The sequence below is a fragment of the Triturus cristatus genome, chromosome 11, assembly GCF_964204655.1.
Source record: "Triturus cristatus chromosome 11, aTriCri1.1, whole genome shotgun sequence".
Taxonomy (NCBI): domain Eukaryota; kingdom Metazoa; phylum Chordata; class Amphibia; order Caudata; family Salamandridae; genus Triturus; species Triturus cristatus.
The window spans coordinates 315,297,355-315,324,417 of record NC_140594.1 but is presented as its reverse complement, the minus strand read 5'-3'; the positions used below and the strand labels follow the sequence as shown (position 1 = coordinate 315,324,417).

General features: G+C 44.4%; 1 protein-coding gene across 1 annotated transcript in view; it reads right to left on the bottom strand.

Moving 5' to 3' along the window:
- The window catches only part of FBXW8 (F-box and WD repeat domain containing 8), a 698,699-nt gene that overhangs the window by 483,712 nt on the left and 187,924 nt on the right, over positions 1–27,063 (bottom strand). Inside the window, exon 3 of the mRNA XM_085633260.1 lies at positions 6,360–6,524. Coding sequence (XP_085489386.1) covers positions 6,360–6,524 — 165 coding nt within the window. The remainder of the gene's footprint in view (positions 1–6,359; positions 6,525–27,063) is intronic.

Below are 27,063 nucleotides of genomic sequence, written 5' to 3'. Positions count from 1 at the left end.
TGTCAGTGTACAATAACTCCTGTCTTTGAGTGAGTAAGCTGTGAGGCAGAGTACATTTGCACACATTAAACCGTAGCAGTGAACCAAGTGTCTGGCACAAAGTTCCAGGATGACAAGTTCATTTCTAATCCTCTGAACGCATACATGCTCAGAATGCAAACACAAAGGGGCGTGTGTAAAATATAAATAAAACACTTACCTGATCCCAGTCCCGCTCCGCCTCTGCTCCTGGGCCGGTCGGGAGCAGGATTCACAAGAACAGGCATGCTTCCTCTCCCTACCCTGAGTCTTGTAGCCAATCACAACCCTGCAATAGCAGCGCTGTGATTGGCACGGAGTTCCGAACGGCACCCAGCCGGGCACCAGTAGGAACGCCATTTTCTCTATGTAGGCTACATGCAGCCTACATAGAGAAAATATAGAGTGCGCATGACAAAGCAGTCAAGGCACTCAGAGTGGTGCAAGCCACTCCTCCCTGACCCGCCCACCCCCCGCCCCCAACCAGGCAATCCCTCCCACCCACCCCCAACCAGGCAATCCCTCCCACCCACCCCCAACCAGGCCTACCCCTGACGTCAGCTTTCTCGCAGCGCGAGAAGCAGAAAATAAAATGGTATTTAAAATACCATTTTATTTTCTACTTCTTGCACTGCGAGAAAGCAGTAAGGCGGCGCTCCAACGCCCCAATGGAGCGGCCGCCACTGATAATTACCCCTTAACAGTGTACAAAGCAAGTCCTTGCTGGGCTAGGAAAAGAACTAACAACAAAACTTCAGACAACTTTGCTTGTAATAGGTCAATTTGTCGGGTGTTGCACCAATCCATAAATTTGGCCCAACGACTGCTGGACCCTGATTTTGTAGAGGATGCCTCACAGTTAAAATGATATCAATGACTTCAGGAGGCAAGTCAATTGAGTTCAACTGCCACTGCTCAATCGCCAAGCATGGAGATGAGGATTGGCAGGCCCGACTGCAGCACCTTGCACTGCTGCTGCAAAAGAAGATCCTCCTGAAGTGACCGCTTGATCAGAGGACAGATGCTCATGCCCAGGAGTACAGGGACCCACATTCGTGTGGCTTAATCCGGTGCCACTAGAATGACTTCAGCCCAGACGTTTCATTTTTGCAATGGGAAGTCCTGAGGTCCACTCTAGCTGGAAGGAGTCTCCAAGAGAGCTGCTTTGTAAACTTCAATGCACAAAAATGCTGACACCGCAGTAGTGAAAGGATCGGGGCAGGGTTCTCTCCAAACTCGAAGAAGCCCTGTGCCTCCTCCAGGTGCAACTGACATTTTTGATTGGCTAAGTACCTAAGGCCGTGTTCTTTAGCCTTGGAGTTTAAAGATCCCACAGGGAGGTTTATCATAGAAGAAATACATTGGCTGTCCAGTGACTACTAAAGAAGCAGCGCCTTCTGACATGGGCGCAAGACCTGACCCCACCCCACACAGCTAATGCAGTAAGACATTGTGTTGGCGCTGTCCATGAGCCTCTGCCTTTTTGTTTTATAAGGGCAGGAAGGCCTTCAATGCTAAGAGAATCTCCCTCAACTACAACAAATTGATGTAGAGTCAAGTCTACCGCAGTCATGTTGATAGTGAACGTCCAAACATCGTTGGGGTTCACTATCGTTTGGAGGTGGTTGATGACTGCCTGGGGCAAGCCCACCTTCAGAAGCCCGTCGTTGAGGTAGAGCAAAGCTGGCAACCCCAAAGGGGTGCTGTGACCACCGCCATAAATTTTGTGAAACACTAAGGGAAACTGGTATGGCCAAAAGGGAGAACTGCAAACTGAAAATGCTCATGGTCCACTGTGAATAGTAGGTAGCACCTGTGGTCATGCACGGCATTTCCAACGCCAGCATCCAGTCTCCAGGGTACAGAGCAGACTGCACTTGGTTTTGCATGAGCATCTTCAATTTGTCATTCTGCAGGAAGGCTTTGAGAGGGTCAAGATCCAAAATAAGAAGAAGGGCTCCATATTTCTTTCGCACAAAGAAGAAGTAGGAGGAACATCCAGCCTTCTGTCCAATGGCCCTGTATTTCCTGCTTCAAAAAGAAAAGGTAGCCTGCTGTCAGCCACCCTGATGATGGTGGAAGTTGTGGCGGGGTAGAAAGAAATGGCAGTGTGTAGCCACGATGAACAAGTTGAAGGACCCACTTGTCTGAAGTGATGGCCTGCCAAGATCAGGGGAGAGTTTTGCTTGGTCGACACAAGGCCAGTATGCAGTGAACTGGCCAGCCTACTGGGATCCTGAAGTTCTTCATGCCAGTTTTTCTCATCATATTGGGGAACACAGTTCTCTCATTCATCATTATTATCATCCTCCAAGTCAGAACCGAAAGGACTGCATAAAGTCAGGGCCCTATTATGTAGTAAGGGCAAGGTATCGGAATCTGAAGTGTTGCCAAGTGGCTGCATGCAAGTCTGAGCTGAGAGCAATCTTGGTCAAGGTTGTGATGGATTTTGCTTGGAGATGGATAGCACTATGGACTGTACATGTTCCTACTGCATCAATGGCATCAGCATTGGTGCAAAAAGAGCTGGTGCAAAAAGAGCACGGATGGTGTTGAAGGCGGATCCATCAGTGGACATTCGACTGGGGTCCCCGATGATTCTTGGGGCCCAAAGGTGCACGAAAGAGAGCTGATTACGTGCCAAATATATGCAACTTAGCATCTCTGAAGGCTTCTACAGGCTGCAATATCGTCAACGGGCGTGAGAATTCAGAGTGCACCTGAACACCACAAGTAGACTTCATGAGGGTCTGTGACAGACATTTGTTTGCAACAGCCCTTACAGAGTTTAAACCCTATTGCTTTCTGGTGTGACATTTTCCCATGCACACAGGATAAACTTTGCAAAACGATTGGCCAAATGACCAAGGAGAAACTCTGGATCTACAGCTGGAGGCACAGAGAGTAAGGAACTGACAGCACGTATGGGTGGATCTAATAAGCAACTTGGTTCATCACTTCGAGTAGATCTACGCTGGTATGCAGGAGAACTTCTTTTAAAGTTTCCAGATACAGTCCGGCACCTGTGGAATATTCTCAAGGTGAGGAATCTGTGGTTAGAAGTTTGCATCAGAAACTGGAAATAATAATCCAAAAAAATAAGAAACTATGGATCCTAGAACGAAGCTTATCATCACAAAACAGACCAAATCATTCAAGTGCAATTAAAAAAACACCAGCTAAATATTGGTGGTCAGCCTTTTGTTTTTTTCAATTTGTGTCTTGTTTTGATATGGTTTTTCCAAATCTTTGTGTGAGCTGTCAGGCCCTCAGCATTCTAACAAACATTAGCAAAAAGCAAAAATATTTTTGGGTGTTAAAAAACATACTTTGCCAAAGTAGTCCCTAACATTGAACAAAACGACTTTGTGTACCGATATGCTCCTTGTGAAAGAGCGGAAGAGCGGAAGAGCTAGAGCAATAGATAGATCGATAGATAGACAGACAAATCGATAGGATTTAATAAAAACAAAAGATTTTGGTCAACCCTAGACATAATTAGGGGCCCAATTCTTAAAGAAAGTCAAAATTGCAACCATGGTATAGGTCTTTGCATTAGTGCAGATTTCCGGCTTTCATGAATTCATAATAATTTGCAGAAGTAAATCGTACTCCTAGAAAATATTTGTCAACTGCTTATTAGCACAAGCAAATATGCAGGTGTAGATTTGCTCAGGCAAAAATCTATTGAGCATTTACAAGTTTCCCTCCAAACACTTTTTTTGCAACTCGGGAAGAAGTTTTACGTAGGCCATTGTCAGGAGTGCATTTCCAACCCTTCTCAGTAAGGCAGATTAGAGAAGAGCTGGTGAAACCCCTTAAAATAGGCAATTTCGTTTTTTTGCACAGACTCTAAAGAGCATTCCAACCCTGTAACTACTGCTCAACACTACCTCCAGCCCCAGTATGTAGAGCTGCAGAAAGGTGGCAAAATAAGAAAATTGCTAGAATTCAAACCCTACTACTGTATGAGCCCTGGCATAATCACAAAGGCTAATATCTGAGCTTTTATATAATGAGATTGCTGCCCTAATTTGTTGCTGCACTACGTCGCAACAAAGGGACAAGTGGATTTTTTTACAGGACAAGTCGATTTAAGATGGAACCTGTCCCATGGACAAGTAGATATTTTATCAAACTCCAAACCTCTGTTTAGCCTCTCCAGAATCCTGAATGTAGGGCAAAAGTTAACAAGATGGAAGGAAATAATAGTATTATTAATTAATTGCTCTGGGGCAAGAGTTTAGGCATTAAGGTTGCCACCCACAAGTGCCCCCTCCAACTTATGTTTAATCACAAAAACCCCATCCAAATCACTACATGAACGTCTTTAATCCACAAAGAAGGCCAATCACAAGAGCCAAAAGTGTTTCCAATCCATACAGTGCAACTCAATCTAGAGTTCTGGCTGCTGACATGGCATTTGTTTCTAATTAGCCATATCTTGATGATGTTGTCTCTCTTCTTTTTCTTGCAATATCATCTCAGAGAAATATTTGATATGGGGATGAAGTTTGAGGTTTACACCTAACTCGCCTGTCGGTATCTACTTGTGTTTTAAGGCCCCTCTGACACTCCAGGAATGCGGAGTATCGGTTCAGAATGGCTGGATTCATGTCAGATTTGCGAGACGATTGATCATAAGTCATCCTACATGGATAGCCCAACAACCTTTAATGGATCGTGCTTTTCTGGACATAGTTTCGGCAGCCTGGCCTTACATAATGCAGATGACCCTTCCAAAAACCTAATTATCACCATAAATACAACACAGCACACCCTAATTTCCACTTAACTGCAAAAAAAACCCTTGTGTAGCTTTACAAATATCAACCACGCTTAACTCACTGGTAACTTTTAAACTGCATTACATCATGTACCTCGCAAAGCGTAGTTCACTCGACCTGCATTTAAGGATCACTCAACTGTACTGTCTAAATTGGATACATATGAAACACAAAATCAAAATGCAGCCAGTATATATACATAACACACAAATATACCAATAAAACCCTCCGTGACTGGAAAATATACAAGTCTTTTTAAAGCTTAACTTCAGCAGTAAAAAAAAAAAATCACATAACCTAAAAGCCCTGGCGAAGAACAAACCATCAAGAGAATAAACAATGTCCTCCATATACACTACTGAAGTTTTCACCCATTATCCTGCACCTCTCAATCTCACAATACAATTACTAGCCCATGCAGCTAGCAAAATTCAAGACCTCGTAAAGTCCACTGAAATCTAACTCTGAATATAAATATATGGGTTCAATGTTCAGAGAATCCTCTAATCCCACCTACCTATCTACTCATCACTGTGAGAAGTAAATAGTCCAAAGGTCACCGAAAATAGAAATGCTTACACGCACCCCTCAATTTAAATCCTCTCAATGTCAGCAACCAACTTTCCATCAGTCATTGCTAATCACTAAAGCAAAACTACATTAACTAACGTAAATGCAAATCGGCAAAAACCATGAATTCAACAAACGCTCACTTCAAAGACTAGAACACGCCTGGGAAGGCTCAAAAGTAGACTGCCTTAAAACATGAACAGAGAATTGAAAAAAGTAATTCACCTAACAATACGTACTTATCTCAATCCTACACCTGCAAAAGCTAGAGCTACGCCAAGAAACTTATAAAGCTTCTTGAAATAGACTTTGAATATTCACCTGCTCGCCACACTAGAATGTTTTAGCACTCCTGCAATCTAAAATCATTTTAATTGATTTCTCACTCAGAAAACTCTGATCCAGATTCAATCAACCCTTCCACATCTCAAAACTATATGGACAATCAATGAAACTTCCTAACTGGTCCTTCCTCTGGCCTATTAAAATACTTGTTTGATTCAAAATCATTACACTGGATACTCTAGTGACCTCAAATCAGTCAATAGTGTGAAATAATTGCTTGGAACCTTTTCTTCCACCAGGCTCACCATGACCTAAAATGCAGCACTAACCCCATTACCCCCTCCCCAGCATAAAAAAACCTTTTTTATTCCTTGCAATTTCCTGAATGGGGTGTACAGAAAAATTATAGTTTAGTAACTGCACGCTTAAACAAATTGTAATGAGGACTACCTAAATAGATCTCAAATGCTCACAAGGCTTGACATTTATTTATTTTGTAATTTCATCAGACCTTTTGCTACTGTGGATACTATACTACGGATGGCATTTTTTGTTAACAGATTCTACTGATTTATACTGTGATGCAAGGTTTTTAGAATGGCCGAAGTACTCAGGACACCTTAAAACACTCCGAAAGGATGAATCACATAATTCTGTCTGCTCCCCAAGCCTCTTAAAATGCAATCTGAATATATTCACCTTCCAATTGGCTCTCAAAGTGTTTTCCTTGGCCAGGCTATCTCGAAGTGCATGTTTCCAGCAGGTACAGTCTGAAATCTTCGCATCAGGCAAGAAGCCTTCCTGCTGACATACTCTGTACCATAACACTTCATCTTCTGCCAATATCTTCCAAGTCTTGCTCACCTGAAATGAGAAATCAAGGTTAGGAAATTCAGATACAGAGAAAAGCAATGACAAAGAGGAAGGACACATCATACGGACCACCAAGACTGCTTTCTCCAAATCAATATTTTTGAATGTTTGGATTTATCTTTCCTCAATTCTAAAAACTTGAAAAACACCTCTTGCTGCAGCTTAATACAAGACAGAAATAATACAATGGACCCATCAGAATCTCATAGAATACCTATGGCCTTGTAGAGACCTTTTCCTAGATGCTTTGAATTGAAGTATGAAACTTACCTGACACACATACAAATGCTGAAGCACTACAACAAGGTTTTTAGACTTGGTGTACCATCAGAATAAATCACAGCCTGCAACTGGACATTTTAAGATACATTTTTATGTGTGCCAGTGTCACTCTCTTTCGACAATCAGGTATGGAAAAGTTCTGAAAATAGGCTGATAAGAAGATTTTCTCACACACAGCAAGAACCCATGTAAAGCAGCCACTCATGAATCATCAGACAGCAGTGGAATAAACAGTCATGGCCTTGCCAATTTGCAAGCTGTAGTACATTCTGGTACCAGCACTGAAGCAATGGGGCCAAACCAGCTGCTACTGCTGGTAGAGTTCTAGGACACCTAATGGAACAATCAAGCAGAAGGCAGTAGCTCCTTTATTACCCAAAACCTCTAAAAACCTTACCAGCACAGAATGCATGGGTAAATCAAAAATCTATTATGCAATTAAGACTGTAACAACCTGGATGATTTCAGATGGGTATTTGAGTTGAGGCACCATGACTGATAGGGCATCACAAATCTTACCATATTCAACAGAGCAAGGCAACTGGCTCTCTAGATACGCTATCAACAAAAAAAGCAGTATTGTTATTTGAAGGGTATTTGTACACAGTATTTCTACCACAATAACTAGGCAAAGCCTTTAATGTTGCCTTATCACTGTACTGATATTCAAATACATAAATAGGTCTAACATTATGAAGGATAATGCACAAACACAGTAAATGTGGAAGAAAAAAGTTTGGTAGCCGACAAAATTGGCCAATCACACAAACACAAAGGTCAATTAAATGAATATTTGTGTGCCCTAGAACTCCACACACTGGATTTCTTCTAGAGATTAATGATTAAAGGTTTTCTAAATATTCAGATCTCTTTATTGAGATAGGTAATTGGTATAAAGGGAACGAGAAACAATAGAAACAAGACAATGCACATTATAATAGGAGACATTTGTAGTGTTACATAAGAGATTCATTCCAGAAAAAAACTCAGATAATTTAAAATGATATTCTGCCTCAATCATTTCTTGATATTTTTATTAACTGCCTACGCAAGCAAGGTGGCGGGTTATCTAGAATGTATTCTTCTGAATTGGTTTGTAATACTTTCTTGACTCATCCTTTTAGTTACTTTAAGTAGTTAAAGAAGAAATTCAGTATAGAGATAGATTCATCTTGCATAGCAGCAGTTTGTTCCACTACAATGAAGTAAATTGTTTACCAGACTTTCATGACTCTTGCAAAAACCTCCAAGCCTTGAGTAAGAAAATGTTAACTCTAGGTGATTTTAATGTTACAAGAGATCAGGATTACTTTTTAGCTAAAGACTGTTTAACTTTATTGAACTTACTAGGCTTCATTCATCAGACACACGAACCACACATAGAGCTGACTATTTCACAGATTTTAGCTCAGATTTTAATTTTTCACCATTAAACCAGGCAAAAATCCATCAAGTTCATAGTGTCACTCTTTGGTGCAATTTGCACCATGACAACTCCAGTGCTTTCTTTAAGTTTCATCATCCATAGCTTTTCATAAATTAGACAGGAAGGGTAACTGTTAATTCTGAAACTTTTAGGATGACAGGTGAATTCTCCTCCGCACATGGTGGTGTGCAATGAGCATTATCACATGTCCAAGACGGTTATCTGGCTCCTAAAAGCACTGCAAGACCCATGTTGGCTTAGCAAAACTTTTACGCGGAATCAGAAAATACTGAATCTTAGAACAAAAGATTGAATCAGATCCTTCTTGTTCCACCATAGACACAGATATTTCTCTGGATACGTGCTGCTTCTACATTCCAACCATTTAAGCTGGTGCCACCCTCGTATGTTTTGCAGCTAGTGCAAAAACTGGATCACAAGAGAATAGTTTTTCTGCAAATCTGATGAAAAATTACATAATCTATCAGGTGATAATTTTACTTGCTAAATCAATTTCCATAGCAAAAATTATACCTTGAGGTTTCTAAAAAGTAAGGCAGTAATATCACAGGTTGAGAAAAGGAAAAGCTGCACCCTAAGCAGTATGCTACTTAAAGACTGGTATCCATGCTGCCGTTTTTAGTTAAAACAACAGTCAGTCATGCCGTCTCAGCTCCAAGCATATCTTCAAGATAACCTGCCGTTTTCAGTACAGGAATCCACATTTTTCACCCTTGAGGGGCATATAAACAGCAAAGCTGGATATTAGAGAACAGCTTTTATACGTGTGCAATGGAGGCTGGCCTATGCCTTTGATCATTTTAGATTTGCAGCATCATTTGATGACATAGATCATGGCTGCTCTACAACTGGCTGGATGAGGAATTAGGAGTGTAAAACTAGATACAGCCATTTATAGTGAACTGCTATCAGTTCAGAAAATGTATGAATGCCACAAATTGCTTAAACCATATGGTGCCACAGGACTCTGAACTCTCACACTTTCTATTCAATGTCAATATCATTACCTGTACAGATGATTGCTGCCCAGGGTCTGCTAACTATACTAACATCTTTGAAATTTTTTGCAAAACAGCTACTCTGACACTGAAATGGTCACAGACTATTTGTTGCCAATAAATTCTTAGATGTCTACAAATGACATCTCTTTTACTGGCGTAAATTCAGAGATTGTATTTTCTGCACCAGTACAGCTGTGCTTGCCGGATTTACATGGTCCGCCTTGCTTGGCTAGATCTCACAACCCTAACATTTAGTGGCAAATCTGGGGGTGCTTCTTGATTCTGACCATGCATTTGAGTTCTACGTTGAAGGAATAAGAGCTTTCTCTTACTAGTGCCCTGCCTGTTTGAATTTACTCCATCTTTGGCTGTGCAATGGTACCTCCTTAACAACCTTAAGGAAAGCTATACCGGCCTCGCTTGTTCTAGATTTCCTGGGACTTCTACGGCGAGGTGTATGCCAAGAGGCCTAGTGTTGTATGTTCTTTACAAATGTTTTCACCAAGTCAGTCATGCAACTGACAGTAGTAGTCAAGTCAGCACAATGCCATAAGGACAATCTATCAAAAACAGGCCCTTTCATGAGTAGAAACAATATTTTATTGGTTAAAGCAGTTGTACTTTCCAAGCTGCTTTATTTTTCAGCCACCTATTTTAATGTAATGCTCAAACTAAACTAAAGCTGTTTTTGGAAGGTCAATCCGTATATTTGGTATGGGAAAGAATTACCTGATCTTTGGACTCTGTGCTGGCTACCGTAAAGGGCATAATCAAGCTAAGAATCACCTGTGTGGTTTCGAAATATATTCAGAATAAGGTTATACACCATTCAGAAAACTGTTCGCCAAAGAGGTGCTTTTTCCCCTTTTATAAAGGATTCTACAATTAATACCTCCAAGTGGTTTTCACGTGGTAAGAACTTTAGTGTCACCGTTATATCCTTATGGAACCAACTATCAGTACCACTCACTCACTTTCTATAGTGCCTTAAAATATAAAATTAAAGTTTTGGGTATGCAGTTTATCTATTTGTAATTCTTGCTTGTACTGAAATTATGTACTTCATACTTTTTTAAGGTATGCATTATTTTGTTTCTTAGCACTGCAGAGCTAGATTCTTCCATGCGTTTATTTGTGCTTTATACATAAAATAAATGATAATACCTGTTTTGAAACGCCGAACTTTAACATTATAACCTTTGAGAGACCTCACAAAATCCAAATCGTCTCAGTCCAATCCAAGTTATGATGAGCAACATGGGGAGGGAGTGGTTGGTGAGGGAAGAGAAGCATGCAAAGAAGAATGAATACAAATATCTCTGTCACACAGCGAAACCACTTCTACTAGATTAATTTTTACCCCACCGAACACTGTGCTCAAAAGGTAAATAGAAGTGGTATTGCTAGAAAGGACATCATTATTGTAGTGGTTCCCAATTTTTCCTTGTCTGGGTTTGCTGGCGTTAGTACTATGTATAAAATAAAAATCCTAAACCACTGCATAGCCCCCATGCTTTTTCACTAATACAAGCACTCTGCAATGGTTTAACCAGATTGGTGTATTTAACTTTTCAGTAAGGCCATGGTACATGGCACAGAAAATTCACCAATGGCATGCCAGTTCAGCTGAAGTGTGTATTTATATGCCTACATACAGGACAAAAAATATGACTGCCAGAAGTACTACTGTGCTCTGGTTATGCTGCAATTTAAAATCAATGCATTGGCATATGGAAAGGAGATGTGACTCTGCCATGTAGGAAACCTATTTTTATATATTAAGTGAACCCTCAAATGTGCCTTGTGAGCCTATTGGGTTGGATGCTTAGTATATAAAGATAAAAAAGTGGTACATTACACATTGGAAACAGTGTGCCTTCACAAGGGCTAAATATCCAACAGCTGTTTTCAGTGCGTATGTCAAGCTGGATTCTTCAAGACCAGGTACAGATATAATTAAAACCATTAATTTACACCTTCAATTTGGAAAATTATTCAAAGTTACTTTCAACTTAGTTTAAAAAAAAATCTAATTTCTGAGGCGAAAGTAGATTTTTGATAACTTTAATAGAAATATAACTTTTACAAAATGTACTTTGTGCTGTCTCAGCCAAAACCAAAATCAGAACCAGTTGTGTCACAGCAGAGACCCGATACACATTCCTAGATGGAGTTAAAGGCCTTGCTCTCCAGAGGACAATGCCTGGCCTCTGTCCCAGGAAGTCAGGAGTGTTGTCAACAACTGACCACTTCAAAACGATTAGCCATGTGGGAGGAAGGCAGTAACAGTTGGCAGAACTATGGACAGCCTTCAAGCTATCTTTTGACTTGGAAATCCCAAATGGGGATGACATGATCTGGTGCTATAATTTTCCAGGGCCCTCCTATAAATTCTGGCTCCAGTCCCGGCAGACAGAGGCTGGATCGAGATAGAAGAATGGTTTAGAGAGAGCCAAAGTCCCTACTGATAGGAGTTTGCGATATTGGATTTGGAGCTTTGCAGAATATTTACAGTAATGAAAATGGGGAGTGCTACAGAAGGAGGTGGGCACAGGCAAAGACAGTGTAATGAACTGGGTAGGAAAATATTTCTAATCACTAGGTAGTGCACACAATAAGACTGACACCTTACAATGAACCTTCTCAGAACAGTTGTGTACCAGGAAAGACACCATGTGATGAAAGAAGACTCTTTTGGAAGAAATGAACTGAATGGCTCCTGACTCATGCTGGCAGTCAGGGACTTTAACTACTCTCAAAGGGTCAAGCAGTCAACCTCCTGCTCTAAAGTGCAATTTTACATTGGTACTTTACTTTATCTAGAAAGTTCGGGTCAGGCAAAATAATTGGAGTGCTCTTTATGCATACCTTCAATACAGCGGGTGTCTGACCAATATCTAGATTTTTCAATTTTGAAATACTTAATTTCTTTGCCCACTACTTACAAGGTCTTTCATTGAAGTAGGTTTCTGGGCTCTAGTAGGACAACAGGAGAATCTTGCTCTCATCCAAACTTATTCCATTTGCAACACTTCAGCAAGTAACTGTTCCGCCACCTACTTCTTTCATACAGAAGGCAAGTACCTTCCATGGTAGTAATGATCCCATTTTGATCTCTGGCTTCAAATGTGTATTACAAGATTATCTTCGTAGGTGTCAAATACATCTCAACATGTAATTTTTCATTCACAACAGTCCTGATGAAGGCAGCCACTGCTTAGCCTGTGCTCTTAAATACACCTCAAAATAACAGAAATGACAAGGACATACAATTACTCTCCATTTCCTCAACTTCCTGCAGCACCATGAAGACAGTCAGAGCAGTACCATGACGATACTCCCTGGGCACCACCAGGTTTATACTTTGTGCCTCCGCCTCCTAAAGTTATGATGCAACAAATAACGAAGCAACAATAGGAATGCCTGACCTTCTCAGCCACTGCCCACTGGGCCGCAGGACTCTCCTGCCCTTCCAAGCCTCATAAGTTAAGGGCAAAATATCCTTCTGGCAAAAAGAATATACCCATAAATACTTAACTCTACTTTTATTTATAGAAATAGCCTTTCATGGGTAACCAGTATTACATTCAAGACTGCTTTACTGTTTTTAAAGCCTTAGATCTCCGGCAACATTCATGACTCCACAACAAATAGATCATTAGAAGAAGCTGATGCTACATAAAAGGTAAATCACTTCCTTCACTGAAAATAACCAAAGTGAAAAAGCCTAAAAGGCCATGCAATCCTTTTGCAACCATGTGGTGCCCTCAAACTAAGGATCTCTACCACAGAGCCCAATACCAGCAACAATCATTTTAACTTGCAGGAAAGCCCAAAACCTCCCCCTGCTTACAAACTTTCACCTCTTTAAGTTCACCTTACTTGTTCTGTGGGAGCTCTACTATTACCCACTTCTTTTTTTAACCAACAGTGTTGTTTAGTTTCAGAAACATATTAACGCAGTACCATTAGGGTAAAACGAAGCATTACAGTACATTCGTATATGTCAAGCAGTGCAAACACTTTATAATGTGCTAATAATAGATCCTCTTAAACTCGGCCTTGGTTGGAATGCAAAACTGTAGGCTCCTGTCTGAAGGAAAAATACATCAACCACTGAATTCTTATAGTCCACTAATCCTGTCCAATGTATCTTCTATATATACACACACCACTCAACGGGGGCGTGGCCAGGCGCCGATGGAGGAGGAAGCCTAAATCCGCGCTCCTGCCGGCAATCTCCCATCTACTGTCATCCTGACTACCACAGGGGGCCCCAAAAGGCATGAAATAGCACCCAGACTCCCCAAACACAGAGGAAAAGAACAACCTGCAGCTTGCAGAGTAACAAGAAAGCAGGAGCGAACCGCGAACCTGCCGGCGGCAGGACCGCGAGGGAGGACAAAATGGCGCCTGCAACGTGGGGCTGAGCTCAACGGCGACCCTCTGGGCAGAGACAGTCTCCGGAATCCACTGGCAAGCCCCCAGCAGCAGGGAAGAGGAAAGGCTGACCCACGGCCAGCGGCCGCCTGGCGACGGACACCGAGAGCCACCGGCACGGAGAGCCCGCGGCACGGTAGGCACGCTCCGTGGCACCCCCAGCAGTGCGTCGGGAAGGGAGGCGGTGGTGAAATCTGCCAGAGGGACTCTGGCCCCGGATCGGCGCAGGCTGTAGCAGGTGCACAAGATCGGAGGCGGGCAGGTCTGATAGGTGAGGCCCCCTACTGGCTCAGAGTGTGACGAGCACTCCACCGGAATCACCCGGCTGGCACGGACAGCAAAGGGCGGGATAAGCCCCACCGGTTAGGAGATATAAAGGCGCCGAGGGAGAGGCAACATAGGGAGGCAGATCACCATACACTGGCGGGTCAACTGGAGGGGCACTACAGGCGAGGTCGGGCAGGCGAAAGGTAACCTCCAAATCGCCAGACAAGCGCAAAAGTGGGGGCAACCATAAAAAAGGCGGTGGGCACGCCGGAGGAAGCACCGAAAGAAGAGGACTGTCTCACCCCCCTTCCCTCCGGGCGTAGAGGGGAGGTGGGGACCAGTCGGGGGCGGTGAAACCCACGGCCAACAGAGTGGAGGACCCCTGCAGGGACAGCAAAGTACCAGCGCAGGGTAGGTCTGCGCGGGCTGAACTGGAGCAGGGAAGACAACCCTCGGGAAAATAAATATAAAAAAAGAAAAAGAGACTGCGGGCCTGGGACCAGCTGGAAACCGGCACGCCTATACCAAGCGGGACGTGGTCTTCCACGGCGGGTCAGTACAGGGAGCCAAACGGGCAGCAGAACAGCCAGGCCAAGAGAGCCTGTCTGGACTGACTACTACGGGTCCACCCTGGACACGAGGGGCACCAGAGACCAGGCTACAGAAGACCACAACTGCATGCAACATAAAAGAACCCTGCCAAGCAGACTCCACAATGGAGGCGGTAGGCGCCATGGGGAAAGTCACCAAACGGCGGGAACAGGACCAACAAGAACTGATGGGGGATGAATTGGGGGACACAACCACGAAGACAATGAGCCGCAATATGGGGAAAGAGATTATGGAGGACCCCAAGCTTTCAGACATTCTCCGGAAAAGGGTGGCGGTGAAGTCCAAAATCGACACCCTCAGAGAAGACTTGAGCCTACTGAGAGCGGACCATCGAAAACTGGCAGACCCAGTTTCAGCAACAGAGGGCGAAGTTTGAGACCTAAAACCCCAGATGACCACTGCTAACCAAAGGCTCTCTGACATGGAAAAGAGAGTGCAAACATTCAAACTCAGGGCAGAAGACGCAACAACTTACGCATTGTGGGCCTCCCGAGAAAGGTGGAAGGAAACAACATGGTGGCCTACATAGAGAACTGGATCCACACTGAAGTGGCAGAAGAGGGGCTGTCCCAATACTTTCGCCGGAGCGAGCGCTCAGAGTCCCTGCAAAAGCACCCCCACCAGGTCGACCGCCGAGGCCGGTGGTGGCACGTTTACTATTCTGTCAGGATAGGGACCAGGTGCTGAGGCAGACCTGACAGAAAGGACAGCTCAAGGTGGCAAACCGCGTCATCAGGATCTTCCCGGACTTCTCCCGGGAGGTCCAGAAACAAAGAGCATCATATCTCTCTGCCAAACGAAAACTGCGACAGCTGAACATACAGTACTCAACGGTGTTTACAAGCAAGTTAAGCCTGATGGTAGCAGGGGGGGACCAAGTTCTTCACCACGCCGCAGGAGGTGTGGGAGTGGATTGACCAGCACGCCCCACATGACAATGGGGACCAGAGGCACGAGGGGCAAGACTGAGGCAAAGCCTGACACAAAGGCAATGGAGGGAAACCAGCGAGCCTGCCCACTGCAGAGGAGATGCAACGGAAGAGGGACAAAGCAGTGGCAGCAACTGCCTCTCTCAGCGCACATGGTCGAGGGGACGCAGCTTCAGCATCCGGGGACGACCCAAGAGACTCGGACTCTGACCACAGCACTAGCACAGTGGGGGAATCCAGTCAGGAGCTTCCAGATGTGACCATAGGTCGGCGGACAATATCATATGAGCCACCGCGAGACACACAAGTTTGCCCACCAGATGATTAACATGGGAGAGACCCTGTGATTTGAACATGTGCTCTGACATGCTGGGAAAACCTGTGACCGTGATACAATGACTGAATCCTACAAGCACTGGGGTGGGGGATACCAGGGGGGGGGGGGAGGGGGCGTGAGGACACGGCTCTTTCCCAAGAAGGCGTCTGTCCCGTCACTATCTGAACTTTGGACAATTTTCACAGTTGCACGCGGGCCAGCTAGTAAGAGATGCATTCGTCAAAGCTATTTACCGAGGGATCCCAGCTTGGGGGCCAGGGGGAGAACAAGAAGACTAAAGATGAAGGATAGAGTAACGTATAACCTGATATCCTGGAGTATTAGAGGGATGCACTCCATGGATAGGCAACATGAAATCTTCTCATACCTTAATAGACTGCGAGTGCACATTGCCCTGCTACAAGAGAGACATACCCTGGCATCAGAGGGGGCTGACTACACCGGAGGGGGAGGGGCCAGGCCAGAGTGATACAGAGATGTTGATACCGATGCCTTCAGAGGACCCAGACGAAACACCCATACTCGCTGGAGCTTACGCTGGTGGTGCTCAGGGTGCTGCCACACTGGGGAGGCCTGAACGACTGGATACCGGCAGGTACGAGAAAGATAGGGGACCGCCATCACACGCCACATGTGAATACATCAGGATAGCCGGGGGTTATAAAGGCAGTCACATGTCTATACCGGGTGATAGGGAGAGACTCCAACAAGCCGTTCGATGTGTTAAGGAACCACTGGGCGGTGGACCTAGGACTGCCAATAGAGGACAAGAACTGGGAAAATGTACTACAAAGGGCACAAAAAGTGTCCAGAAATGCACGATTCCGGCTGAATGAATAAACCTATACTTTCACTGGGAAGATGCGGAATGTCCTAGATGTAAGGAGGTAGGAGAAAATGTCATCCATATGATGTGGAGCTGCCGGGCACTGGCGTATTATTGGCAGGAGGTGACGATGGAGATAGACCGAATCACTGATAGCATAGTACCATGTACACCGGCACACTGCTTACTCAACATGTTCCCACACACAGCCAGGGCCAAAGTCACTTCCAGGTTTCAGGACCTGGCCTTTATCCTAGTCAAGCGGGAAATCACCAGTAGGTGGAAAGCATCAAATGGCCCTAGCATCACTAGGTGGAAACGAGAGCTAGAGAAGTGGGCGGGCTACGAGAGAACAGTTTTGATGAGGAAAGCAAGACGAGGTGTAGGCAGAATAGAGAGGGCCCAGGTATGGGAGGCACTGGTGGAAGAGCTGAAGCGCAATGACCTGGAATCTGACAGTGCCACCCCACGGGCGGACTCTAGACAGGGGAGCCCACAGAGACAGGACCCATGTACCGACCGAGTGCTGGAACTCGGGGAGGCTAACCCGCAAGCTTAGCACGGCGAACAGAGCAAGATACGAGAAAGGGATGCACACACGAAGGCTTAACAGTCAACCCACGAATAACAAGAGAAAGCATTACCTAACAGAAGAAAAGTCTCTCTATGGCCTGCAGTGCGGGAGAGGGAGGGGGGAGTTGGGGGGATCGGAGTGGGGAGTTTGAACATGCATAACCAACGTGAGGAGAATAGAAATACAGACGGGCAAGTAGGAACGAAAAATATATTAGAATAGATAGATAATGGAGGGTCCTGTTACATATTGAGATGTAAACACAAGAACATGATTTATACAAAAGTAAATAAAATATGTTTACAAAAAAATACACACTACTCAACCTCAAGTGGGGAGCGTCATGCATTCCTCCAGGTTGCCCATATGTTTTCCTAACTTTCTAGGGCAAACCTTCGCTCACAGATGGTCTTGGTCACAATTTTTTAAACTATTTGGATTGTTTTATTTCCTCCAGTTTTGCGCAATATCCCTCTTTGCTAGCATACCACCAAAGTTTGCAATTTGTTTTGTGTCTTGGCATTTAATCATCAACCCATGTCTACATTATAACTACGCAATATTTAGTTTAAGTTGTAAATTCCAAATGCTTACAAATTCATCATTATTTTTTCCTGCAAGGACTGTACAGTTTGCATTTCTAAATCATGTGGTACATTGAGCTCTCTTGTCTTTACATCTAATACACAGAGGTTCTGAATTTAAACCTACACAAAACGCTCTACTTTGTGATGGCATGCCCAGTGCAATATTCTGAACTGAATCCGACCATAGGCCAGATTGTATGGTCACCACTCGGTAATGTGCAAAGGCCTGTTCCCACTCTATGCCCTCTAACGTACCCAAGTCAGCTGAATAACTGCACTTCAAGATACCCATGTCACCCCTCGTGTTTCTTATGATTGTACTATTAAACAAGCATTTACAATGCAACGGTCTCGGCATTGGTAAAGTTAGAGCTATTGGCATTGCTCATGACATTATTTTTGTTTATGTTTTTGTTTTTAAAACATTTAAAGAAACGGCATTGTTATTTACAATGTCAATAGCTTAATCACTCTCAAATGCGAGACCTATTGCATTTGCACCCACACACAGAGCCACCTACACACACACTGATTAAGCTATTGACATTGTAAATAACAATGCCGTTTCTCTACATGTTTTAAAAACAAAAACATAAACAAAAATAATGTCATGAGCAATGCCAACAGCTCTAACTTTAACAATGCCGAGACCGTTGCATTGTAAATGCTTGTTTCTTAAAGCAGTAACTGTCCCTGAAACGGATATGGATTTCTTTAAAAAAATGTTTACCATCTGCAATGCAAATGCAAAGAGAGAGGTCTGCTGTCCCTTGCAGGCCACTATGCCCACATTTGCAGCCAATCACCGAGAGTCACGCATTACGGCCTGTCTAATTAATAATATTCATTAGGCAAGTCCTTTTGAGTCTCTCTGCAAATATATAATTTGCAGTGCAGTCTATTAGTACATGGGTCAGATTGCAAATTACATTCCCATTTGGAAGGCAGTCCCATTGCAAACCGCACATCCCTCATTTGTGGCCGAGAACTGTGCATCAGGCCCAATAATGTTACAACATTTATAAAAAGCCATACATAGAGAGCACAAATAGGCCATATACAAAGGGCACGTGACAACTGACTCATGCATGGATGTGCCATATTTATAAAAATACACAGCACCCCTATGTTTTCCCCTAGCGCTAAAAAAGTTGCCTAGCACCAGCGCAGGCACCATTGTACCATGGTGCAAGGGTGCTTTGTTTATGTGCAGGAAGGAACACCTTCCTGCACATAAACAATCTGTAACTGTGCTTTGCTTCTGTGGGTGCCGCATAATGCAGCATACTTAGAAAGACCAACAAAAAAAAACGAGTTTCTCCTTGTTGCGCCATTCTAATGCCACCCTGTCATTGGCGTTAGTTTTCGGCGCTGCCTCTGATTTACCATTCGTTGTAAATCTGGGGCAGCGTCAAATAGCAATGGATGTAATCCATGCAGAAGCAACCCCCATTGCACGCCCCTTTGGTGTAGAAAACTGCATGAAAGGCTACGATATTGACAAGGCATGGTTTAGCCACGTAAAGTGGCTAGCACCTTGCAAATATGGAGAAGGGCATTGCCGGCGGTGGGCTCCAGGACTCGTTTTTTGGTACCGGTAGTCCCTTTTCCTCATCAGACTTTGACCCAGCTCAAGGGGTTAGAAAGAGGGAAATGTGGAGAAAGAGAAATATATAAAAACAGTGACAACGTGGGAAAAGAAGGTTGAAATTGAAAAAGAACCTGTATGAGTGAGATGAGGAGGCAGGAAGGTGGGTGGTGGGGCACGAGATAGAATGAAGATCAGGCAGCCTCACTGGCGTTGCAAGAGTGTCCAACTAATGCTAACAAAGAATTTGCCCCACCATGCACTAGTTTTGTAGGAAAAACAACCATTTTTTGTAGCAAACTAGGCGCTCCGGTGGCAACGCACCTGCTGCACTATGATAGCTACGCCACTGGGCACCCTTGGCATTCGACAACCACGGCGCCAGAGCCCTGCTCTTTCTTTCTTTTTTTTACAAGTTAAACACCGGTCAAGCGCGTCGAGCTCTTTCTCGGACAATGAGTTCGTTCATGCCCCCTGTCACTGCAGGGGTGCAGTTTCTGCCTCTGAGAAAACACGCCCGGTCACGCTCTGCTCCACAGGTTAGCTGGAGTGAACGTGTTGAGACTGGAGGCACGACGAGGGAGCCTTCCGGCTCCTCAAGGGCCACTCCACGGCAGTGAAAAGGGGACAATTTCCAGATAATATGGCCCCCGGCTCACGACGCAGGGACACGCACACACGCTCCCTCCACAAGGACGTGCTAGGGCTGATGTGCGGGGTGCGGTGGGGGTTCCTGTCTTAGTTCTTGGTGGTGGTAGGGGGTGTATATTACCTCCACCTCTACCCTATAAAAGCGCCTTAACGCATCGTCATGGTAGTAACCACTAAATAAATGAACTTACGTTATAATAATGGTAGTTGGAGTAGGGAAAGAGGCGTGGTCAAAAAGCAGCAGAATTCTACACAAGTAAATATTTAAGCCATTAAACAAGCTGCCTCCGCTGTAAAGAAGAGACCGCCCCACCCACTTCCCCGACAATAACTTTAATCAACGAGTCTAGTTCTGGAACAAAAGCTAGTATCAACTCAGTGAATGTTATTGCTGTCTATGCCAGCAAATTACCAACTCAAATGCTCGTTCATCTTTAAAAAAAACTGTCCAGGAATCACCTCAATTAATTGAATACAGACTATCTACAAGATTACAGCAAAAATGTTACTTATATAGCTTGTCATTCGTGCATTTGGATAATTCTCACAAGTGAGTCAGATATGCTCATTGACTGGGGAAGAGGAAGTGTTTTTCCAAAGATTTCTTAAGATGTAGTTGCAAAGTGACACGTTAGAGCGCTAAATAACTTTCGGATACATTAACAAGTGGCAAAAAAAGAGTAAAAGGTCATGCGGGTCGCATAAATGCCTCAGTGCCGAATAAATGGTGTACCGCCATTTGCACTGACCAGGGCACTAACGAATTGGCACGGGATCGCCACTTCAAGAAAGCCTGCATCCACCGTCGGAAGGAAACGCATGCATTTATGCACCGGCTGGTCGATAAGAGTGTCGTTCTTGCACTGGTCAGTTGGTGCAAATGTTTACGACAGTTGTGCAAATGTTTGTATTCTGGCCCCTTCAGGGTCTGAAGTTGGCGGCATGTCCACTATATCGCATATACTCATCATAAAACCAATACACATATTTCCACAACGGTATTTTAAGAGCAAGCCAATTATATCACCTCTGACACCAGACCTCCTAGTGAGAGGACACGCCCACTAGAAGAGACCACCTGACACGTGCAGGTACCACCGGTGCAGCGCCAGGTGACTGCACTGTGTGTCTACAATCCAGCCCGAAGAGGAGGTGAGCAGATGCTGTAGTTTGCTGCACGCAACTCTTAGGATAAAGTCTGCAGCGGTAACCGTGCCCGGGCCTTATATAGCGCCCCCCTGCTGCCAGCGCGTGAGGGAGCTTCCTCCGGGGCCGGACAAATCCCGGCTCTGCTCGTCACGGCTGGGGGCCTCTGTGTGCATTGGCTGCAGGCAGCTCGCCTCCGTCCCAGGCTGTTGGTGTTTATTTCCACGTCCGCGCGGGCAGCGTGCTAGTAATAATCTACGTGGGACGTTGTGCGGGGTCTCGGGAGCTTCCGAGATGATCCGGAGAAAGTGAGAACAAGCACACCACTGCCTTTCTCCGAGGCAGAGCAGAAATGCCTCGGAGAAACGTAGCGTCCTTTTCGGATTCGGGGGCGTGTTTTGCTGTTATCTCCTCTTGCCATTGGCTGGAGGAGATAATTAGACTTTCTGCAAAAAACACACCCCCCGATCCGAAAAGGACGGGGCTTGATCGGAGTGACGGGACCTCTTCTCCAATGGCTGGCCAGCATTCAAGAGGCCAGCCAATGGAGAACAGGGGAGAAGAGGGGCGGGTTCAAGCCCCTCTTCTCCAAGTCATTAAATCTCCGACTTCCGGTTCTGCCTTCGGCAGACCGGCGGTCCTCGACCTAAAAAAGACATAGCTTTTTTCATCTGTTTATCCGTGAAGGCCGTGGCTTTAATGGCTTTATGGTCTGGAAAATTATTTCAGTCCAACAGCTGGTTATTTAGTGCACGCCAATATGCATAAGCACCAATACTGCTTGGTGATGGATAAATCATATTCATCGTGCATTTTCTAAAACGTTTTTAGACCATGCTTTACTGTCCGCACGAAACCTTGTTTGGAAATCCCTATTAGATCCCATGATTTATATGGCCCTTTACCATCTCTTTTGATTGCCTGCTTCTATGCTTCCACTACTTGCTTTCCACACAGTACTTTTTTCTTTTGTGTTAAGATCACCATGTGTTTACCAGCTGTCTCCCTCAGATACTGCTCTACCCCTGCATTCTGTGTTGGTTTCTGTCACCCATGGGATTCTCCCAACCCTTGTGTACGCACCTGTTGCTTCTAAGCAAAGTGCTTTTCCCCTGCCCATTCCAAATTGCTCTCTTGACCATTGCTGCTTCTCCCTACCCCGCCCTCCATGCTGCTTCCCTTGGCCAGTACCCTTTTCTATCTCGCCTGTTGCTTCTCTACCCCACCGCATTACTTTCTCTTCTCTCACCCCAGTCTTACATGTTTCTCTCCCAATCCACCCCTCTTTGTTGCTCCCCCCTGCTGCCACCGCCAGTGTTGCTCCCTTCAGCTGCGCTTTAAAAAAAACATGACCACCGGGTCATAGAGACTTTTTTTTTTTTGTTTGTTTCCTTTAGCCATATTGTACAACATCGACGATGCTGTACAGCATGGCTAAAATCCATTGGCAATGCCATCATGTCCCAAAGGCAAGATCTACTGGCTTTGTCAACACTTTAAAAAAAAACCTAGTCTTGTATGAACAGTATATGTGTACGGATTCAGAAGGTGTAAGTTCCGGATCTGTTTAAATATATTTTTTTGAATGAGAAATAAGAGTTCACTTTGGTTAACACCCTGAAAAGAAATACAAGCTGCCTGATGCACAAAATAGGCGGCTCGCAGCACAACGTTGTGGACAGCTGTAACCAACCCTCTAATTTGAAGAATGCGCAAAACTTTCACCGCAAAGGTTATTTTCGCAAAAATTCACAATCTGCCCTCTTCAAGATTTTGAACATAGCAGCAATCAGACTGAGACTTCTTGTGAAAGTAAATGAATGCTGGGACAGAGATCTCCACGAGACAGCAGACCTCCGGTTTCACTTTGCTATTTACCTCAATTGTGAACACTGTCCCTTCAAGGAATATGCGTTGGAATCAGGGCCGGACTGGCCATACCGGGAGTTTCCTGGAAGGTTTGAAGGGAGAGGTCGGTTTTGCAGCCGTGTTGCTGGTTCTGCAATATCGGCCCCGAGTAACAAAAGTGCTTCATGGGGTTGGTAAATGTTTGCACAGCATAGGTGCATGTCTAAGCAAATTGCAAGGGTGGAAGTAACTCATCGTGGCCACCCCCTTCCTTTCTGCAATGCAATGCTTGATGGTGCTTACAGTGAGATTCATAACGTCCACTACAATGGCAGTGAACTACTGTGATTTAATAACTGTGCGACTTTAAATTGAGACTTATCATCCACTAAGTCAGTAGCCCGGGCTTTGCAAATGTTTAGTGTTTTGAGCATAAGCCCCAGGAAAAATAACCTGGATCTGCAAAGACTGATATAATTAGACAAAAGAGGAGCTGGAGAAAGTGGTGGTGGCGTGGCACGTAAGCTACAACCAGCTCAGTTCATTTTAAAGAACTAAGAAACAGGACTGGTGTGTTGCACCAGCATCAGTACACCCTGGGAAGGGGTCTCCTGAGAGAAGGTACTCAACCTCAGAAGCACTCTCCGCTGGCGACAGCCTGGATCTGCGGTTGGGTTGTAGGGTGGGGGTCTCCCGTGCATCATCTCACAATGGATGATGCTGAATTCAGAAGAGGGCTCTGTGGGATCAAGTGGCTGGAGATTGCTTCATTGTGTGGGAGTCACATTTCAATATGAACCAAAGCAGAGATGGAATACAGTCTCAATGAAACTGAAACAGATACAAGTCCTTTGGGACCCATGGGTGAGAGAGCTGATAGCCTGGACATAGACAGAGGGTTCTGCATAAAAGCTGTGCAGCATGATGCTATAAAACTGATATTTCATTGCAGCGTTTTTTTGTTTTGTCAAAACGAATGTTCTTTCTTACAAGGTGATTTTCTTCAGCCTCAAACCATACTCCAACTGCTATGTAGATCCAGGTCACAGACTCTGCTCAGTAGCAGATCAGAGGCTCGCCCTGCCATCACTGGTGATGAGATGCATTCCCCAAGCCGTATTACAACCCCCTGCCTCATGATCGAATTTACAAAGTCTGTCCATCAAGAGGTGAATGATGGAAAGAGAGCCAAGTCCCAAACTTCATTACCAATCTTTGTCCCCAGAGGATATTCTTGTAATGAAGAGCAGCAACTACTATCCTCCCTAATACCTGCATTAAACATGAAAAGGGAATTATTCAGCAAAAGCAGATGCCACTTTCATAAAACAATTTCAAAAGTTAAATTCATTCTTATGACTGGAGATGTGATGATGCTTGTTTGTTTATTTGTGAAAACGTATCATGAGAACTGATGTGATTAGGTTTCCTTTCCCAACCCAGCAAAATAATTGAGAATCTACCTAGCTTAGAAAGCACTCAGGTTCACGGATGTACGGATGCTATTTGTGCCAACGTGGACGATAGCTGTTTTGTTAAGGTGTCACTAGTTTAACTGTGTCCTCACCTGAACAAAGAGGAGCAGCCAACCCAGGAAGTGGTCATTAAAAGATGGTCCTGAACAATGTTTCCAAACAAAGTATATTTTATGATGTGGGTTTCTAGGAAAAGTAGTTTAATGTAAAGGTGTCGTTCTTGCTGAGTAGAAGTACATTGAAAGTAGTTTACATAATATCTTGCCTTTAAAAGAATTGCTATTTTGATACACATATAAGAACATTGTGATTACATTCCAACAATGACTCCACAGGTCAAGGTTATGTCATTGTCCTGGTTTCATAAAGTCATGACCTTAAGGAAACCATTTCCCCACACTATTCAAGAAGAACATAAATCATCTATATTGTCGACGGCGGCATTTCACTTTGACTATAGTAAACGCCTGAGATTTAAATATATCTAACATTGAAAAAAGAGTGTCTTGTAATTAGTATCTTTCAACCCCCAAACAATGACTATCACCTGGGGGTTTAAAGAATAACTCCTAAAAGGATTAAATTAATTTCACTAGTAAGAAATGGATTCAACATCATCTTGAGGAAGCAAGTGCAAAAATGTAACTATCTGAGTTCTTTTTCAAAATAGTAAAATTGTAACCCTTATATCATAATAGGTCTGCAATATGTTTTGTAATTTATTGATCACGCCTGCAACCCCTGCCACTGCCTTAGTGACCCCTGGCCTCACAAGTTGCAAAATCAGTGCCAAGACAGCAGAGGCAGCTAACACTTATGAGCAGCAGTGCTCGCCCTCCTTGTTTTGATGAATAATACTCTATTATTCACTATCTGTGTAGTAAAAGGTGGAGCACAATTAGCTGGAACAGGATCTCTGCTGATACCGGAGGTAATTAAAAAATGTTTTTAACGTCATGTTGTATGGAAGCCCGCATGAGAGTCAGTGCCAGGTAATGAGAATGAGTGAGGCGGTACCCATTGTGGCGGTCCAGTCACCCGATTTCGAGTTTGGTGGTCGGACAAATGACGCAAGACCACTGCCAGGACCCTGAAGGGGTGGCGGTGGGGAAAGTGACAGTGCCGTTGCCAGTACCACCGTGCAGTTTACGACCTCCCTTACCGCCGACCTTTTCATGGCGGGGACCCCGTCATTAAAGGGTCGACAGAAAGGTAGGGAGGGGCTCCAAAACACGGCATAGTAGCACATAAGAGATGTGCATGGGGGCACATGCTGTGCCTCTATTTCCCTGCACTGTTGTGTGTGTACTGTGTGGCATGTAAGACATGCTGCATGGTACACAGTGCACCGACATGCAAGAGGGGTTGCCACGGCGGAGGCATGTGCTGCAGGCTCTCTATGAGACGAAGCATGCCGCCGCAGTGGCACTACTGCTGCAACACCGCCAGTACGACCGTTAACTTGTAATGCAGTGTTCGGGATGCTGCCGGCTTGGTTGCGTACTCCCAACTGCCGCAATGGCAGTCCGGTGGTCGGACCGCCAAAGTCATAACTGGGCCCTAAGTGTCAGCAAGTAAGCATCAATGAGTGACAATACACGAGTGACAGTAATAGTGGCTAAGAGTAAGTGAGAATGATGGAGTATTCGAGAGTGCATGAGTGTAACTCTGGTTAAGAATGGTTGATTCAGAGTGACAATCAGGACGTGAGAGTAAGACTGAGTAAGCCCAAGTGCAAGTATGAATGAGTAGTAGTGAAGTGAGGATAAATGAATGAGTCAGAGTGAGTGAAAATAAGTGAGTGAAAATGAGGAAGTAAGAGTGAGTAGAAGTGAATGCGAGCGAGAAAGTATGAAAGAGTTAGAGTAAGAATGACAGAATGATAGAGAGTAAGAGTGAGTGGCGATGGGTGTCCATCGGGTGAGAAGGAGTGCATTAAAATGAAAATTAGTGAGAGTAAGACTGAGTGCCAGATAATGCTGCGTAAGTTGCCTTTGCTTGCTACATAATTGAGTCAACCCTGCTGTATATTTAGTCCTCCTCTGCCACCTAATTCTAGTGGCCCTCCTTAACTGTTATTTAATAAAACAGAGTACTTCAAAAAGAAAGTGCCTACTTTCATTCCGCTGGTCTATGAATGGCAGGGAAAATACTAACTAGGAGCACATGTGTGCCTGTTTACGAGAAGGGCCTCAAACATATTTCAGGCCGCAAATGGTCCACTGTCTGTACAATGAAACTTCGGGTTCAGAGGCAACTATGGCCAAATGCTGACACTGGCATACTAGATGCAATTCTTAGCATGACAGACACTTGTAACAAAATACTGACACCCATAGTAAAATACAGGCTACTGGCTCACTAGAGGTAATTCTTGGCATATGGGTGCTAGTGGAAAAATGCTGGTGCGAGCAGATCGTAGATAATTTTTGGCATACGGAAGGGGCGCAACCATAACAAATTTGCCGGCTCCAACATACTTGACATAATGCTTTCCTTAAGGGTCATCCACAGCATGAA